We start from the raw sequence: 18,077 nt of genomic DNA on the forward strand, positions 1-18,077 counted from the left end.
TTTTCCGGAAAGAAAAGTTGTAACATTACCGGTAATTTATCAGAATGCTGCGCTGTGTGAACACAGAAGGAAAATTGCCAATCAGAACATTCCAACGCATTCACATCCACACTGTTTACGAAAATAAAAGCCTTTGAATATTTTTCCAGACACGTTTAGCTGCTAGATGTTAGTCAGATAACGTTTTTATGTTCCCTGTTAATGCCAACTGTTGAAAAGAAATGATAAATAAAATGCTTATGATAAACTGCTGTTTGTTTACCTTCAAGCTCTGCTTCAGTTGCTTGACACGTGTGCACGTGAAGCAGCCAGTGAACACCACGATCTTGTGCAAGAGAGGTATTAAAGGTGAATATTGTGCAAAAGAGGTATTTAAGGATAATATTGTGCAAGAGTTAATAAAGGTTGAAGCAAGCAGTGCAACATGACTGTTGTACATTTATAATAAACATGATTTTCATTATTGAGTTCTTGTAAGATGGAGTTTATATAAAGTGTCAGATGCATAAGAGAGAAGAGTCAAGCCCACTCACCTCAATGAAGCACAATTTGAAACACACAATGTTTCCAAGAGACATGGAGTAATGAAGAAATATTATTATTATGTTAGAAATAGGCTAGCAAACTAACATTTTTGACTTTCTTAGTTTGTGTGAATCCCCCTACTTGTCCTAAGAGTACAAATAGTTTTGTTTCATATAGTGTATTCTTTATTCCATTTACTGAAAAAAGAATGGAAATGACCTGTGACAACATTATTAACATGACCATGACTAACCTAATAAAGAAAAACTAAAATAATTTGTCAATAAATTAACAGAAACTATTTTCAAATAAAAAATAATTTGAATTATTTGAAATTAAACTTATTTTGCAGTTTAACACAGCACATTTCAAACATTCACTTACTTTTTTCAGCTATTTACCTTCTTTATTGGGGTCACCAGAATGTATCTCTTCAAATGCATTCTTTCACACTAACATTAATATATATTGTTTGAAATATTATAAACAGCAGCTTCAATAATTATTCTTTCTTTCTTCTTTTTCCACTTTGGGATGCTCATCCAGAGGCTTAGAGAGATTGTGCAGAGCATCTCAATCAGATCCAAGACCTGTGAAGAAATGATTCCAAACCTATACGAGGACTTCGAGGACAACACAAAATTGTAAGCAATAAACAAATACACATGATTAAAAATGTATTATACGCATGCAACTTTTTTGAAGGTTTTCAATGTTCTGTAAATGAAGAGTTTAGACGCAAAAACATCTAAGTTCTGTCTGAAATTTCCATTGAGAAAGAACATTTTTCTCAGCTTGTTGAGATATTTCACTTGAAAGACCAGGAAAAGGACTTATTCTTTGCCATAAAAGTGATATCGCTGAACATACACACAGGAGCCTGATAAAAATACTCATTTTAGAGGAAAATTTCAGATAGCATTCAGAAGTTTTTGCATCTAAACTCTTCAAATGTTACATATAATGTAACAAGTATTTAAAGGTGGTATGCATGTATAAATAAATCACTGTCCACCTCCCAGTCAGTGTGTCATATAATATTTATATTAAAATGTAATGACTTTCTAAACAGCAGACCAAATTTTCTCAAAAAACGTCTCATAAAGTAAAGCACACATGACCACAGCCTGAATGTCCCATTTTCAAAAGGCCACAGATGCATTACTGGGCTAATTACATGTGTGTAATTATTTAATAGACATAATTGAAAGCGGTAAAGAATTAAATAAGCTAAAATTAATATTGTCTTCTGACTTTATTTATATGATATCCGCATAATGTAACAGTGTTTATATGCCTGTGTGTTACATTAGTATAATGATAAAAAAAACATAAATATTGTTTGGTTTGTGTTCCTTTTTATGAGCCATTTTTTGCTTTGACTGTAAAAGACATCCACTGTTTGCTTTCTCCAGAGATAATCAATGACTTTATGGCCAGTGTGTGTGAAGCCATGCAGAATCTGTAAAAAGGTTTGCATGTGACAGAGGATGTTGAATAAAGACATGTGATCAGACGCGTGAGTGTGTTTTTTTCATTAGTAGCCAAAGTCACAGTCTGCATTCATTTAAGCAGTAATTTTTCCTGTTTTTTTTTTTTCTTCTTCCCCAAACCAAGACATAATTGTACACAGCTGACAAAGAGAACCGAGAGACTGCCAAATTCTATTTTAAGATTTGAATACATCAAATCTGAATTTGGGGAGTGCCTAGAACAATCCAGGAGAATCCCTGTCATATTATGTGGAGGTGCAAAGTCAAAATCATATCTGGATATTCGTTTAATGTTTGTTTAATTGCTATAGTGACTCTCTTATAAGATTTTTTATTTTATTTAACTTTATTTGAACCAGTTCAATTCATTTTACTCACGTGCTAAGCTGTTTATATTGTAGGCTTTAAAGGGCAAAATAAATACAAACTACCAGAACAACAACTGCTACTACCACTACTGCTGCAAATACCTGAAATACATCAAAGAAAAATTGGTAGTCACACCAAATGTTGATTTAGTTCAGTTATTAGAAGTTATTTAAAAAGTTTCCCAGTAATAGGTTGTGGCTGGAAATGCGTAAAACACTGCGTAAAAACATATGTCAGAACAGTTGAAGGAAGTTAATGAATTAATTAATTTAAAACGTTATTCATGCATTTATTGAAAGCATCCTCACTTTACAGCCTTTTTACACAGGTGCCAGAAACGTTATTTAGTACTGCAGCTTTGCTGGCAGGTTCTTGAAGTGTCTGGGAGATTTTGACATAGCTTTAGCTGGTGAAAATACTAGTATTATTTATTTTCTCACAGTGTTTTTATTTTATTTTGTTTTCAGCTTTTACACATTGAAACATGGCCTTTTACAATCATAGAACATTCTTTGCAACCACAGATTGCATTTAAATACAAATTAAAGAGCTATAAATACTTAAATCTATGAATAATTAGGATTTTTTTGTGTTTAAGCCCAGTAAAAATAACTTAGGGTGCAAGACAATTTATTTTGAAATTTCCTTTTTATTGTGACTATTAGTTCGTCTGAAAATAAGGTATTATTTCTACGCTATCATCCTGATACATAGCACTGCCTTCATGATACAATGTTTGATCCATTGGGTGCACATGGTCTGCCAGAATTGTTGGGTAGTCTTTGGCAGTGATGTGCCCATCTAGCACAAGTATTGGGCCTAGGGAATACCATGATATTGCAGCCCAAACCATCACCGATCTACCTCCATGCTTCAATCTGGGCATTCAACAGTCTGGGTGGTACACTTCTTTGGGGCTTCTCCACACCGTAACTCTCCTGGATGTGGGAAAGACAGTGAAGGTTGACTCATCAAAGAACAATACATGTTTCTCATTGCTCACAGCTAGCACCATTGGAACCAACAATATACAGCCCTGCCATGTATATTGAGACCTGTCGAGCTCCTGACAAACAGTTTTGATGGAAACAGAAGACTTAAGGTGAACATTTAACTTTGCAGTGAGTTGGGCAGCTGTGGTTTTATGTTTTTTTGAGTACAATCCGGGTTAGCACCCAGACATCCATTTCAGACATCTTCCACTTGTGTCCACAGTTTCTCCTCTTGGGACATTCTAAAAACGCTTAACATGTAAAAAGCTTAACGTGGCTTAATATACCTAAATATCAACCAGAGAAACCCAAATTTCTGTCAAACGGTACTTGTAATTAACCCCAACTACTGTAAAAAGAGAGTCCCAGTCCCAAATAGATAAAGTGAAAAACATCACGTTAAGCATTTTCTTCTCCTATTGAAGTCTATTATAAGGAAAAATCTTAACGTGGCTTAATGTACCTTAACAACAAGTAGGGAAAATCAAATTTCTATCAAATTTAACTAATGACACACACTTTCTGATGTCAAAAGAATGAACTCTAATTTTAGTGAGTGAAAATTTTCACGTTATGCGTTTTAAGTCCATTATAAAAGGAAAAAGCTTAACATGGCTTAACGTACCTCAACAACTGGGGCACACCAAAAATCTATGAAAAATTTTACTTGTAATTAACACTAATTGCAAGCAAAAGATCATGCCCTGATTCTGTGGATGAAGTGAACAATGTCACGTTAAGCGTTTTATCCCAATTGAAGTCCATTTTAAGTGCTTAATGTTGTTCAACATTTGGAGACAATAAAATTTTCTATAAAAATATACTCATAAACAATATCACTTTAAGCATTCTCCCTATAGAAGACCATTATAAGGAAACAGCTTAATGTGGCTTAACATTGACCAAGGAAACCCAAATTTGTCAAACTTTACTTGTGAATAACACTAACCATTGTCAAAAGAACAGGCCCTAATTGCATAGATAAAGTGAAAAACATCACATTAAGTGTTGTCTTCCCCATTGAAGCCTATAATAATAAAAAATGGCTTACGTAACTTTACAACAACTATGGGAAACCAAATGTTAAAAAGGCTGTTCATAAAATCTAATTTTACTTATAATAGATTAACCCTTGCTGTCAAACGAATGTGCTTGTGCATGACATTGACGTCCCCACAACAGGGAAAAATGCTTGTTGTTTACTTTAGCTGTGGAAACCATTCTTTTGCTAGTAGTTAGTGCTAATCACAAGTAAAATTTGATAGAAAATTGATTTTCTCTGCTTGTTATTAAGGTACATTAAGCCATGTTAAGCTTTGTCCTTATAATAGACTTCAATGGGGAGAAAACGCTTAACGTGATGTTTTTTTTCCCTTTATCTATGGATTTGGACTTGTTTTTTTTTTTTTTTTTTTTTTTTTGAGTAGTTGGGGTTAATTACAAGTAAAGTTTGACAGAAATTGGAGTTTCTCTGGTTGAAGTTTAGGTACATTAAGCCATGTTAAGCTTTTTTTTTTTCGCACCATGAAGTGTTTTAGAATGTCTTCTCCACTTGAATGTGGTTCAACCTTCTTGGTGGTATGCTGACATTACCCTTGATAGCAAGGCTCTTGATATATCACAAAGACTTGCTGTCTTGGTCACAGAAGCGCCAACGAGATGCGCACCAATAATTTGTCCTCTTTTAAAGAACCCCATAGTGTTGTGTGCATTGCAATATTTTTTAAACAAAATCATGCTATCACGCTGCTAAATAAACCATCACACTCAGCTCTTACTGGTGGAATGGGAGTTCCAAAAATGTCTGAAAGGTCTCATTCTCATAAAGTAAGTTTTGTCATGCATGTTCTAATTACCAAAATACATGTTTTGTTTTCTAAACAAAGTTATAAATATTAGGGAAAAAAGCAAACATTTAAAAATACATAAATAAATAAACAAATAAGCTTAAAATGCTAAGCGAATAGTCATTAGGTTATTAGACTTCCCAGGCCACTGCCAGCCCAGCCACCACAAACTTTTTCTCTGACTCTTAACGTCAAACCCCTCCTATCAGCCGCCACACAGCAGGCAGCAGCGGACAGAGATAGCTGTAGAGAGAGCAGTAGTCAGTGGCCAGCAGGAGAGTGGGTGACACACAAACACCGTCAGCGATCACGCGGAAGAGAGAGAACCCGCTCAACACGTTCGCAGCAGAAACACGGCAAGACAGGGCTGTCCGCTCCACATCTCACATTCATGGCGTTGTGCAACGGGGACAGCAAGGTGAGTAAACCGGCCTAAGCGCCAACAGAAGCCGAAATGTTCTACCCGGCCGTCCTTGTGAGTGTCGCCGGTTCTCCCCGTTCCCACGCGGCCTTACTGCGCTTGGAAACTTAAGAGTGGACATGGGTTTTACTGATTTGGCTGGTTATTGTATTTCTTTTCTAAACGCATAAATGGTATGCAGAGAATTTTTACGCACCTTTTCATGCCTACAGCGCTCTGCCCGGCTGGTGTCGCGGTATGGTTTATGGTTTGGTGATCTATCACATGCCCCGGGCGAAGCTCACAGGCTCTCGCCGCTCATGCGTTCAGTTAGCTGGGCTCGCGCGCTCAAGCTAATGCTAGTTAGCCACGATCGATGTGACATGCTGAGCTGCCATTGCTAATGAGGTTTCCGAGCTGTGGCTGAAACGAACATCCACCCCTGACACGCCGCTGTGTTTTATACAACTGCAAAAGTATTTATCCCTTTTACTTTTAAAGTAGGGGAAACTGAAAAGTTGTGATGCTCTCTGTGGTAACATGCTATTATGAGCTGTATACGCTGAGCAGGCCAGTGCATTTCACACTGTTGATGAAGAGTCATGTGCGCTGTTTGTTTAATCGTTGCGTATTAAATGAGTACTAGTTAATATTTGCACTCCAATAAGTGTTAATTAACTGACCTTTATTGCATTTTCACACAGTTTTCAATTATCGCTGCTGTGAAAGAGTCAGCTATAAAGTGTCGTTCACTCACAAACCACGTGGGAGCGTTTCGTGCTTGTAAACTATAGTGAGAAATAAATGCTTTACTACGAAGTGTGTGTATTTAGTATTATGATGCTATATATGTAGTGTTTTTATTTAAAAAGCTATTTTTACATTGACATTTCCAGCACTAAGTAGACTTAAAAGACTGCATGGCATTAAAACAAGCAAACACCTGTTTCTATCTTATGTCTGCCGGGTGTGTTTAATATTTTAATAATGTCATTTTTTTTAAATGTACGATTTAATTCTGATTGATGTACAGATCAGAATTTGATTATGCTTAAGAAAAATGAAAAGTAAACATTAAGCATAAAACTTTGTCGTTTACTAATATGCAACATACTAAATAGCTAATTAGTATTATGTTGTTGCACTGTGGCTCTTAAAGTCTTTTAACATGTCAGTGAAATGTTCTTATAGTTTTTTCCATAGTGTGTTTGGTATATAATCTAGACTGAGTGACATTTTAGTGAGTCTCTGTCTTCCAATTCATGGTAAAATGTATTGTTAGGGCTGGGCGATTTGGCCTAAAATCAAAATCTCGATTAGGCCTGTCACAATAATCAATATATCGACTTATTGCACAACACATGGACATGACCTCAGTCATTTTTGGTGATGCAATATATATCGCCCATACATAAAACCCAATTGTAGCAACATTTTAGCTGATTCTGCAACCTTTCAATTGAAGGTGTCAGTATCTGAATGGTTTAAAAATACACTAGTATTTACTATAAATTACTTTATTATATTTTCACATGGGCTCTAACAACGGAAAATAGATCTGGTAGCAAATTTTTGGTAGCCTCTATTACTTTTTACCTTTTCTGTTAACATTTATTATTATTTATTTGTTTAGGATATGAGCATTTCCAGCGTTATGGATGGGACATGTGTAGTAAAAACTCAACACATAAATTCACAGAGAAAGTATATGTTAACATTATATTGAAACATTATATTTTCCAGAACAACTAACCACAGAGTTAAAGGATCAGAAAAATCAATCTGTAAACTTTTTTTTTTACTTTTAGATGACGAAAATAAACATGCGTTATGGATGTGACCAAAAAATTCTGCAAGTTTCCAGTATACAACATGCTTTGTAGAAATTCTGTGAATTAAACTGCACAACCCAAAAGAAATAAGGATAATCAAAAGGATAAGAGTCGGCTCAATATAGAAGAAAAATTATTGTTTTTTATTTTATTTGACATTTTTGCATTTATGAGGAAAAAGCGCCGTTATGGATGTGACATCTCTCCGTTGTGGATGACAGATGGGAAATTGCCACTTGTGTGACTTTGGTAAATCAAATACAATAGTTTGAAAACATTGACAGAGACATTTTTGGAATATTTCTGAAGTACTGTAAAATACTTGCTTACACAAAAAACTTAGAAACCGTTTCCGTATTTTGGTGAAAACATACTTTTTTTCATGGCAAGGTTGACATTTGCATGGAATTGTTCGTATGCGTTTTAACATTCTGATTCCAATGCCTAATTATTAAATTGTTAAAATGACTATAAAATTAAAAACTCTTAAGAATAAAATATTGTTTTCTTTGGAAGAGAGTACTTGCATTATAATACTATTGTCATTCTGCCATTTATATAATTAGTGGCATAAAATGGTCTTATTGTCAATACGACAGTATCAACAGTAATACTGTTTATCACAATATATTTTTGTGCAATTTTTGTGCAGTACGACAAAAAATAGATATCGTGACAGGCCTAATCTCAATTAATTGAACGTTTTAACTTGATTACGAATAATAATTGGTTATTTGTTTAATTGTTTTGCCCTCATTGTGCACTGACAAGTTTTGTACAGTAAATATGCGCACATGCTACAATTTAGATGTTTGAATGTAAGGTGCATAACTTTTCAAATCATTGAAGGAAACACGTATACTATCTACTAGCTATGATTATTTATTGTACATCAACGTTGAACAACTGAAATTAAAACACACATCGCGTAAAATGAAAAGTCACTTTTTTTCCTTGTTTCCAAATGTTTTTCATGTTAAAAGTGGAAAATAAGCAGGATCTCTTCTAAATAAACTAACTCTTGTATATCGTGTAAATAATATTTTAAAGAGTGCATTTCTTGCATCTTCTGTAAAAAATTTTTTTAATTTAAATAATGATTTAATGTAATGGAAAGTATGCCATCTTAATGCACCTGTGGCGCAGCTTCCAATCATTGTCAATGTAGTGCAAAGTAAGGCTCAAGAATGGGTCCTACTTGACCAAAGATCAGATGTGGCTGCAAAAGTCTAAATCAGCCTTACCAGAGCGGGGTCACATGAATCCACACGTGGCAGGGAAAGTAATTGGAAAAAAAAAAATTAGATCGATTATAGGTTCTGAATGTTGATTTCAGTTACTTTGATTAATTGCCCAGGCCTGTGTATTATAATATAATATAACATAAATGATGTACAAGTATTGTTCATAATTAGTTTAGCTTAGTAAATGCATTAATTAATGAAACATTTTTTTAAAGTGTGACCAATGTAGGATTAATGAGCAGTTCCAAAACAATATCTAGATAGCAGGCTATTAAATTATTAGTTGCTACTACTAAATATGGCATTCAAATTGTATTAAATGATTAAATCACTGATTAAAAATACATTAATTCTCTCTCTACACACACGCACACACATACAATGTTGTAGGGTCAGTCAGGCTGTAATGATTATAAGCACCACACAGGACATCAGTTTCCTGGGACTCATGTGACTGCATTTATCAGCAACAGCACATCTTTACTCTCCAGTCACATGCTCCTTTAAATGCATCACAAATTAAATTAGTGCCATTTTACTTGCTTAACATGGGTAATTAGGTCATGTGTGTTCATTTGTTTTGTGTCTTTGTGTGTATCTGCAGCTGGACATCGTCGGAGAGACTAAAGATGGTTTATGTTCTTATGAGGGTGCTGTGGTGATCCTGGATGCAGGAGCACAGTATGGCAAAGTGATTGACAGACGGGTACGAGAGATGTTTGTCCAGTCTGAGATTCTGCCTTTGGAGACACCCGCCTTCGCCATCAGAGAACAGGGTTTCAGGTGAGCCTGTTGGTGCTCAGCACTGTCTGTAGGTGCTGTTTAAAAAGTACCAGGGAAGTTGCAAAGCAAAAAGGTTTGGCACGAAAACAAACTGGCTTTAGAATCTGACCCAAATCTCAGTGAATCCAATGCCTTAAACTAGGGCTGGGTGATATGACCTTTTTAAAGAATCCCTGATTTATTTATTTTTTTTCACCAAAAAAAACAAAAAATGATTTACGTTTAATTTTTTTTTCCCACAAAAAAATGAGTTGAAGGTTATTGACCTATATAACCTTATCATAATTATAATTAATTATAGGATGTAAAAATGCTAAAGAAAAAAAGCTGTCATTTTAAAGATAAAAATTTATAAGCTTTATTGCATACAAGACTGTATCAATAATAATATAAATTACACTATTTTATAATTACAGTGAAAGTAAACTCATAACGATTGTTAAATAAATGGGACCTTTTCAAGATGATTGTTTTTCACTGACCATGCATTGTGGTTTATTCATTTTTATTTTGTGCTATATCAGTTCATATAAATTACTCACATAGTGGTAGTGGCTTGCATTTTATTGCTGTTATTTGCCTGGGGTCTCTGCATCTTGTAGATTAGTCTGGTGCACTGAGTGAGTTTTGGTAGTGTTGATATTTACAGTAATGAACGTGTTTGCAACTGGGTCATGTCATTTATCCAGAAACAGCAATGTTGGATTTCAAAATTCGATCAGTAACAGCCATAGATTTTTTCATTGTATATATCTATTCTATAGGTAACAGTTCCTTTCTTATGTGCGTCTTCTCCCTTTATTGTCTTATTCATTACTTCTCACTGTGAGAAATGCAAGGTGTGGCACGCAGTTTTAAATGCACATCTCGCTGTAAATATTTCACTGCGAGCCCTGGGTTAAGCAGTTTTTTTTTGCTGTTTATGTTTTTCATTTTTTATTATTTTTAAAAAATAATTTCAAGGAGAGCAACATTAATCCGAGTTCACCTCTTCTCGCTGCTTGTTGTTTGTGTTTTTCTATGGGAATTTGAGGGAAACCACAGGAGCCCAGAGGGTAGCGTCATGTATTAGGGTGAAAACTGATTTTCATTCAAACAAATCGATGTGAACTTAACAGTTAAGTTAATCAATAAAATCAATTTATCGCCCTTGTCTACCATAGTCCTTTAAAAGCCGAAGACACCAGAATGATTAACCTATATGTGCATTTTCTTTCTTTGGCCAAGTTACGCTCTTGGTTTATTAAAATCTTATCACACATGGTCATTCGAGACCCATTACCCTTTTCACCTGGTTTTCAGTTGCTTTATTGTGACCATGGAGACCCTTCCACTTTTCTGTCTCTACACCTTTATGGGAGTGCTTAGTTTGGAGCACGATTTAGATTGTAATTTGTTCTTTAGCAAAGTGTAAATAATGTGATTTGATGCACATTCTTGAAGTCATCATTTACTCTTCCTTCACTTTTTTTTCTTTTGAAACCAACAGCCATTGACTTTTATAATACATATATTTTTTTCTACTGTGGATGTCAGTGGCTACCTGTTTCCAAAAAACTTTTTCCAAAATATCTTCTTTTGCGTTCAACAGAAAAGAAAAGTCATAATGGTTTGGAATTTTGGATGTCAAAAGTACAGATTTTGGTTCCAATAGGGTAAATGCCGAGCCAGTGTTATTCCCATACTGATAAACTTCCGCTGACCTGTTATTGTGAGTTTTTTCCATTTTATACATTTCCTTTTAAAGCATCGATGTTGTAATGTAATTAAAATACAATCAGTTAAACAGACTTTGGCATTCATTTAGTTGCTCAAACATAAAACGAGACAAAAAGCTGTTTACTCGCACACGCTCCTGTCAGAATCGGCAGGCTAGCGCAGAAGCTCCATTAATTATACTGGGGTAAAATAAATGCTCATTTTATGAAGGCATGGCGGGGAAAAATGTAATTTAATGCAGTGCTTCTTGTACAATCTGAGACCCACTTTATATCAAATATCTCTCAGCCTGTGGAGATCGCTGATTTTTAAAGAAAACTGAGCTTAAACGCACCAGTTTTGCAATGGCATATTGTTCACCTGAAGCGCTTAACCCAGGTTACTCAAATTAAAAGTCCTATTAGCATACTTCAGCATATACCCTATTGGTACTGAATTGCAAAAAAAAAAAAAAAGTGACAGAACCAGCATTTTCTGGTTGTCTAGTTTGAGTACTGCTGAGTGGATTCTTGAACATCACTGATTGGTCATTGTTCACATGCTCAACAGGGAGGACTATGATTGGCTCCAATGATCATTGCTTGAAGCTTTTCATCAAATGCTTGCACAGATTAGGAGTTGGGTGAATTTAGAGATATATCAGTATTTTTTTCTACGCAGTACAGGATTAGACAAGTTGTAAATGCATGTGCAGCTCATAGTAATGCATTTGAGTAAAAGTAATTTATTGTGAGGAGGCTTTGAGGTCTTTAGGTGTTGTAAATGATGATTTTATGGATCTGATCAAATTCATTCAGATATAGTATTTTCACTGAAGCTTAATGAAGAGAATTGCTTTCTTTCAAATGGTTTTGTTACTGTTTCAGTATGATCATCCAGGCTGCTTGTTTTGCAAAACTTAAAGCTGTACTTGAAATTTGTAAGAGACCAGTTGGTGAGAACATATTGCTTTATGTTGTTAGTTAGTCTGTCCTTGAGAGAACACTGTGTGAGTTTGAGTTCAGTGTTTTCCACCTATGAGGACATAAAAGAAAACAAAGCTGTTTTCCCAAAGCAATAGACATTGAGACTTGGAATGTGACTGATAGAAAGAAAGAAAATCCACAAGCCGAAGAGAAAAATGAGCCACATCATTTGGCCTTTGCATTAACTTTCCCAGGCTTGACAGACAGACAGACACTTTAAATCTTTCCCAGCCTCTTGAGTTTTTATTTAATTCTATTTTGGTTAATGTAAATTGGTTTATAATGTGTATATCAAATTATTGTCTCCATCATTAGAGCCATTATAATATCTGGAGGGCCGAACTCTGTCTATGCCGAAGACGCACCCTGGTTTGATCCTGCCATTTTCACCATCGGAAAACCAGTTCTTGGAATCTGCTATGGAATGCAGGTGAGAAATTATTATTATTATTATTAATAAATAATTACAGTGTAGATAATATTATTCATAATAATAATTCAATAATAATGAAAATAAGTTTTTGTTTTTTGATGTCTACAAGGCTAAATTTGTTGGAGGGGTGAACATTAACACGTTTATTACAGTATAATAACCGTTTATTTTATTGTTTTGTTCCTGTGGTTGCAAAGCTAATTTTTAAACTGTTATATAAAAACTTTTTTTATATAAATATATTTAATGTTACTTTTGCCAAGTTCTATTACTGTAGTATAACACAAACTCTTAACTTAAAAATAAGATATATAAAATCCTAATGTACTTCAACTAGTTCTTTAGAAATCTTTTATTTTAAAACTAGATTAAAACTAAAAAGCATACTAAAAGTCCAACTTACTCAAACTGTAAATGAAAAAAAGCTGAAATTCTTTAATAACAAATATGCAATATTTCATAATTTTTGGTAAGTGACCACACATAGACTTTACTTAGACAGGCTGCTCAGGTACATTAACGTCCAAACAAGTATATTTAAAGACTTGTTATTTTTTATTTTATTTATTTTTTTACTATTATTAACATGCTTTTACACTTTTTTTTTTTTTTTTTTTTTTTTTTTTGTATCCGCCCAAAATAACCAAACATCCATGATAATTTAGGTAGTGGAAAATCTTCTCGTGTTTACCGGTTTTGATCTGTGTGCGCGAGACCTGTCAGCACTCCTCCAGACAATCTCACTTGCTTTGCAGACCCACAGAGACACGCCTTTTTGGGGCTTAAAAAGGTTGTCCACCCCGGGTTTCTAAGGCTGCATTTACACTGCAGCTCTTCATGGTCAATTCCGATTTTGTCACTGTATCCGATTTTTTTGATGACCTCCGATCGTCTGCATTTACACAGCACACGGCAAAGGTGCAATGACTAGGAAAAAAGAGCGGGTGCTTACTAACAGCTGATAATTAAAGAGTGCTCTTTTCTGTACGCAATGTGTTCGCAGCTTTTGACAAGCTGTTTTACTATAGTTTATGACAGAAAGGTTCTCATTTGTCCATTGTCTTTTGATATATAGGCTTTTTTAAACCAGTATACACGTGATGGATACACTAGTTTTATATTAGTTTATATTGGTTATGTGGCGGACATTGCGCTCTCTCGCTCTCGTTAACATGCTTAAATACCTGTGCTTTATGACAATATAAAAGCTGTTTTAGTTCTTGTATATGAGATTTAAGGTTTGGGACTCTGCTAAAGTCTGAAAAGTAAGTGTCAGAGTTGACGTCATTCGCTATGGTTTTTAATGAGGCGAAAATCCGATCTACCTGCTTACTCTGCAGACAAGAGGGCACAGATCTGATCATATCGTATAAATTTCCACATATGAACAAGGCTTGAATCTGATTTGAGTAAATCGGAATCCATGTGATTTGTTCCTGCTTACACGTACATGGGCCATATCCGATCTGTGCCACATGGGAGAAAAAAATCGGAATTGAGTCACTTGAACAGTGCAGTGTAAATGCGGCCTAAATCTCCTAACTGTGCAGGATTCTTTTACTTTCTAAAGCTTGTATGCATTTTTTTTGCATTATTCTTTTATTAAAGACAGAGAAAAAAGTAAATAATAGATTTTTTAATCTAAATGATTCAGAAAAACTTTAATATATGTTCGAAGAGGATGAATGTCTAAACTAACCGCAAAATATATGTACACCATTAGTGTTTAATCAAAGCATTTGCCTTATTTAAATTTAAATGGTTTTAATCTTGTAATTATGATTTTTTTTTTTGAGATATTGTCTGTTTTTATCTATTTTTCCTGTTATTTCTCATTTGCTGATTGTTTTATTAATTTGATGTTAATATTTTACATAGGCTATTTTCTAAACATCTAAAATACTATTGAAAACACTAAACTGTTTTTGTGTTTTCCAGATGATGAATAAAGTGTTTGGCGGTACGGTGCACAGGAAGAGTGTGAGGGAGGATGGGGTTTTCAACATTGCGTTGGACAATTCCTGCTCGCTCTTTAGGTACGAGTCCTTTTATTATCTTAGCATTTTTTTGGTTATCATCTATTGTTCATTTCTAAACTTTCTCAAAGAAATGTTGTGCTCAACGCCTTTTTATGTTTTAAGGGGGCTACAAAAGGAGGAGCACGTTCTACTGACACATGGAGACAGTGTCGACAAAGTAGCAGATGGATTCAAAATTGTTGCACAGTCCGGAAACATAGTTGCAGGTGTGCATATGGAAATAAAGGAGTAATGCTTTCCTAGACATGCTTTATACTGTAAAAAAAAAAAAAGCGTAACAGGTGCTGGGTGTTTTGTCTGGCTGTTTGCGATTTAACATGTTTCCCCATCTCTGTTTGACTCAGGCATCGCTAATGAACAGAAGAAACTTTATGGCACTCAGTTTCATCCAGAGGTTGATCTGACAGAGAAAGGAATGGACATGCTGCGCAACTTCCTGTTTGAGATTGCAGGCTGCAGCAGTAACTTCACTGTCCAGAACCGTCAGATCAGCTGCATCAGAGAGATCCAAGAGAAGGTGGACAAATCGAAAGTCCTGGTGAGTAACGGAAAGCTCCTTCATCATTTAAAATGATTGAATATGTGGCTCTGCTCATATGTTTTGTGGTTACTTGGAGTGAGACTGAAGTTTTTACTGGATGTAATATGTCCAACTGTATAATAATGTTTTATTAGTTGACTAAAGAGGCCAACTGTTTTAGCCCTGATGTATTTGCTTGGAGTGAACATTGTTGATGTCATTTTAAATCAGTTTTAGGATTAGGTTGTTGCTCAAAAACAAAATACTCTCTATAGTTATAGTTTATAGTAATAATTAAAAAGAGTTGTTTTGTTTGTCATGTTTAATGCTATAGATCTGTTTATTAGCAGTATGTTGCTCAGTAAAATAAATAGTTTTATGCTTATTTAGTCCTGTTAATATTTTAAAATGTAAAGGATTTCTTGTAGAATGGGAGGAACTTAAATGCATGTTTATAATGTTTTGAGACATGGCACATGTAATAGATTTTCTGGAAAGTATAGTCATCTTTGTGGACCGATGGTGGATGTGTGCATGCTTTGGGAAACATTCATAATCACTGCAGTTGAATAAATGAATGATTTAGTGTTTCTTTATCAGGAACTAAAATTATTTGGTAGGAAAAAAAGTGGTCACTTAACAAGTAATGCAATATTTCATATGCAATTCAATATTTAAAAACATTTTACTACCAGTGTATTGTTCCATGTTTCAGGGAAAATACAACATCACTACAATTTGTGAAAGTGAACAGCAGTGTTTTACTTTTACATAAAACAAATCAGACATTTTGACAATGTAAAAAAAAAGAAAAATGACCACCACTTTGCTCCACCGGTATAGTTTTATCAAGAACAATCAGGAGAACAAAACCACTTGAAACAGAGTGGAGTAACTGTCTTTGTGTCATAGCTTGATTGCTTGGTCATTTTTCAGCATCCATACTGAAGTGAATACTGATTTTGAGACTAGAAAACCAGCATGTTCACTCTGCCTGCTTTTGGAGATGCATGTTGACTACATTGTCTTATGTGCTGAAGTCAGAGGGTGTGCTTATGGGAGGCACATAAAGAAACAGTTTTTTCTTGTTAAATCAATGATTAATTACAAACCACTGCGATATGTAGTAGACCTACAATCACTGACGATAATAGTTTTTTTTTGTATCATGGTAATGAAGAAATCAAGCACTTTGGCAGATAATCACACACATACATGCAAGCATACAACATCTCTTTCAAACTGAATCTGTAATCATTGCAAACAAATACAGTTTAGATAAAAACGGACAATGCATTTAGTCATTTTTTTTACTATTATTATCACATTATAACAACAATGTATATTATGAAGGAATATCTATTACTCACATCTTGCTGTAAAATGTCAATTGTTAGGGTTGCATTCTTTACAGTTCACTAATATATAGTAATGAAATGTGCTGTTAACCAGTTTTCAGGCTTATTTTGTTTTGTTTTCTTGTTTTTAATTACGCTCCTCTTTTAAAAGTATGGGTGGTGAATGTTTCTGTTATTGTGGACTCTGTCCTCTATTGATCTTCTTTGATCAATTAAGAGACCTTTTGTTTGTTTGAAGGCACATATGTGATTAGTACCATAATGCTCTAATTTGTCTAATTTCCTAATAATTGCTTTTGCTTCAGGCAGTGCTTGGGTGAGGTGTGTGTGTGTGTGTGAAGGGAACCAATTAAAATTTCCAATTAGTTAGTGCTGTTTCCTAAAGCAAGGTGATTTCCTCTCTGCTCTTCTGCAAAGTGGGTCTTCTCTCTAGAGCATGAACTAAGAGTTACTGGATTTATAATCTATTAATGAACATACTGTAGTGTTAATAATATAGTAATATGTATCTACAAAAAAACACGATCATGTTGTTATTTTGTGTATGTATGTGTGTTTGAACATTTAGGTTTATTGTATGTCTTGTTTAATGTGAGTCTTGAATCAGTTGTGTGTGTGTTTGTGCAGGTTTTATTGAGTGGCGGTGTGGATTCCACTGTTTGCACTGCCCTGCTGAACAAAGCCCTCAATCAGGAGCAAGTGATTGCCGTTCACATCGACAATGGCTTCATGAGAAAGAGAGAGAGTCAGAGTGTTGAGGAAGCACTGACTAAACTCGGCATTAAACTCAAAGGTATCATTCAGATTAAGATTTTTTTTTTTTTTCATATTTCTGTCACTGAAGTTTAGCACAAATCATTTATTATTTGTTTGTATTTTGTTTTCAATCATTCATTAATATTGTAACTTGATTGCTTATTTTTAATGAAGTTATTATAAAGTTATTATGCTGTGTATTTGAATTTGTAAATATAATAGTGCTGTCAAACAGTTAATCACGATAAATTTCATACAAGATAAAGTTTTTCTTTAAATAATTATAAATATAATTGTATACAATATAGTCGTCCATATATTTAATTACACAATTTAAACAGTATGAGCAAACATTTTGTAAATATAAACTTTTTTGGATGTGATAATTGCAATGAATCGTTTGACAGCACTAATACACAGTTGAAGTCAGAATAATTAGCCTCCCTTAATTATTAGCCCCCTTGTTCATTTTTCGCCCAATTTCTGTTTAACAGAAGATTTCTTCCACACATTTCTAAACATAATAGTTTAATAACTCATTTCTAATAACTGATTTATTTTATCTTTGCCATGATGACAGTAAATAATATTTGACTAGATATTTTTCATGACACTTCTTTACAGCTTAAAGTGACAAAGGCTTAACTAGGTTTATTAGGTTAACTACGCAGGTTAGGATAGTTAGGCAAGTTATTGTATAACGATGGTTTGTTCTGTAGACAGTCAAAAAAATAGCTTAAAGGGGCTAATAATTTTGACCCTAAAATGGTTCATAAAAAATTAAAAACTGCTTTTATTTTAG

General features: G+C 34.3%; 1 protein-coding gene across 1 annotated transcript in view; it reads left to right on the top strand.

Annotated features, from left to right (window-relative positions):
* The first annotated feature begins 5,439 nt into the window (after window positions 1-5,439).
* Window positions 5,440-18,077, top strand: part of gmps (guanine monophosphate synthase) — a 37,343-nt gene continuing 24,705 nt past the window's right edge. Inside the window, exons 1-7 of the mRNA XM_056478244.1 lie at window positions 5,440-5,644; window positions 9,307-9,485; window positions 12,485-12,599; window positions 14,541-14,638; window positions 14,744-14,847; window positions 14,986-15,179; window positions 17,147-17,312. Coding sequence (XP_056334219.1) covers window positions 5,618-5,644; window positions 9,307-9,485; window positions 12,485-12,599; window positions 14,541-14,638; window positions 14,744-14,847; window positions 14,986-15,179; window positions 17,147-17,312 — 883 coding nt within the window. The 5' untranslated portion in view covers window positions 5,440-5,617. The remainder of the gene's footprint in view (window positions 5,645-9,306; window positions 9,486-12,484; window positions 12,600-14,540; window positions 14,639-14,743; window positions 14,848-14,985; window positions 15,180-17,146; window positions 17,313-18,077) is intronic.

The sequence above is a fragment of the Danio aesculapii genome, chromosome 18 (genome assembly GCF_903798145.1).
Source record: "Danio aesculapii chromosome 18, fDanAes4.1, whole genome shotgun sequence".
Taxonomy (NCBI): domain Eukaryota; kingdom Metazoa; phylum Chordata; class Actinopteri; order Cypriniformes; family Danionidae; genus Danio; species Danio aesculapii.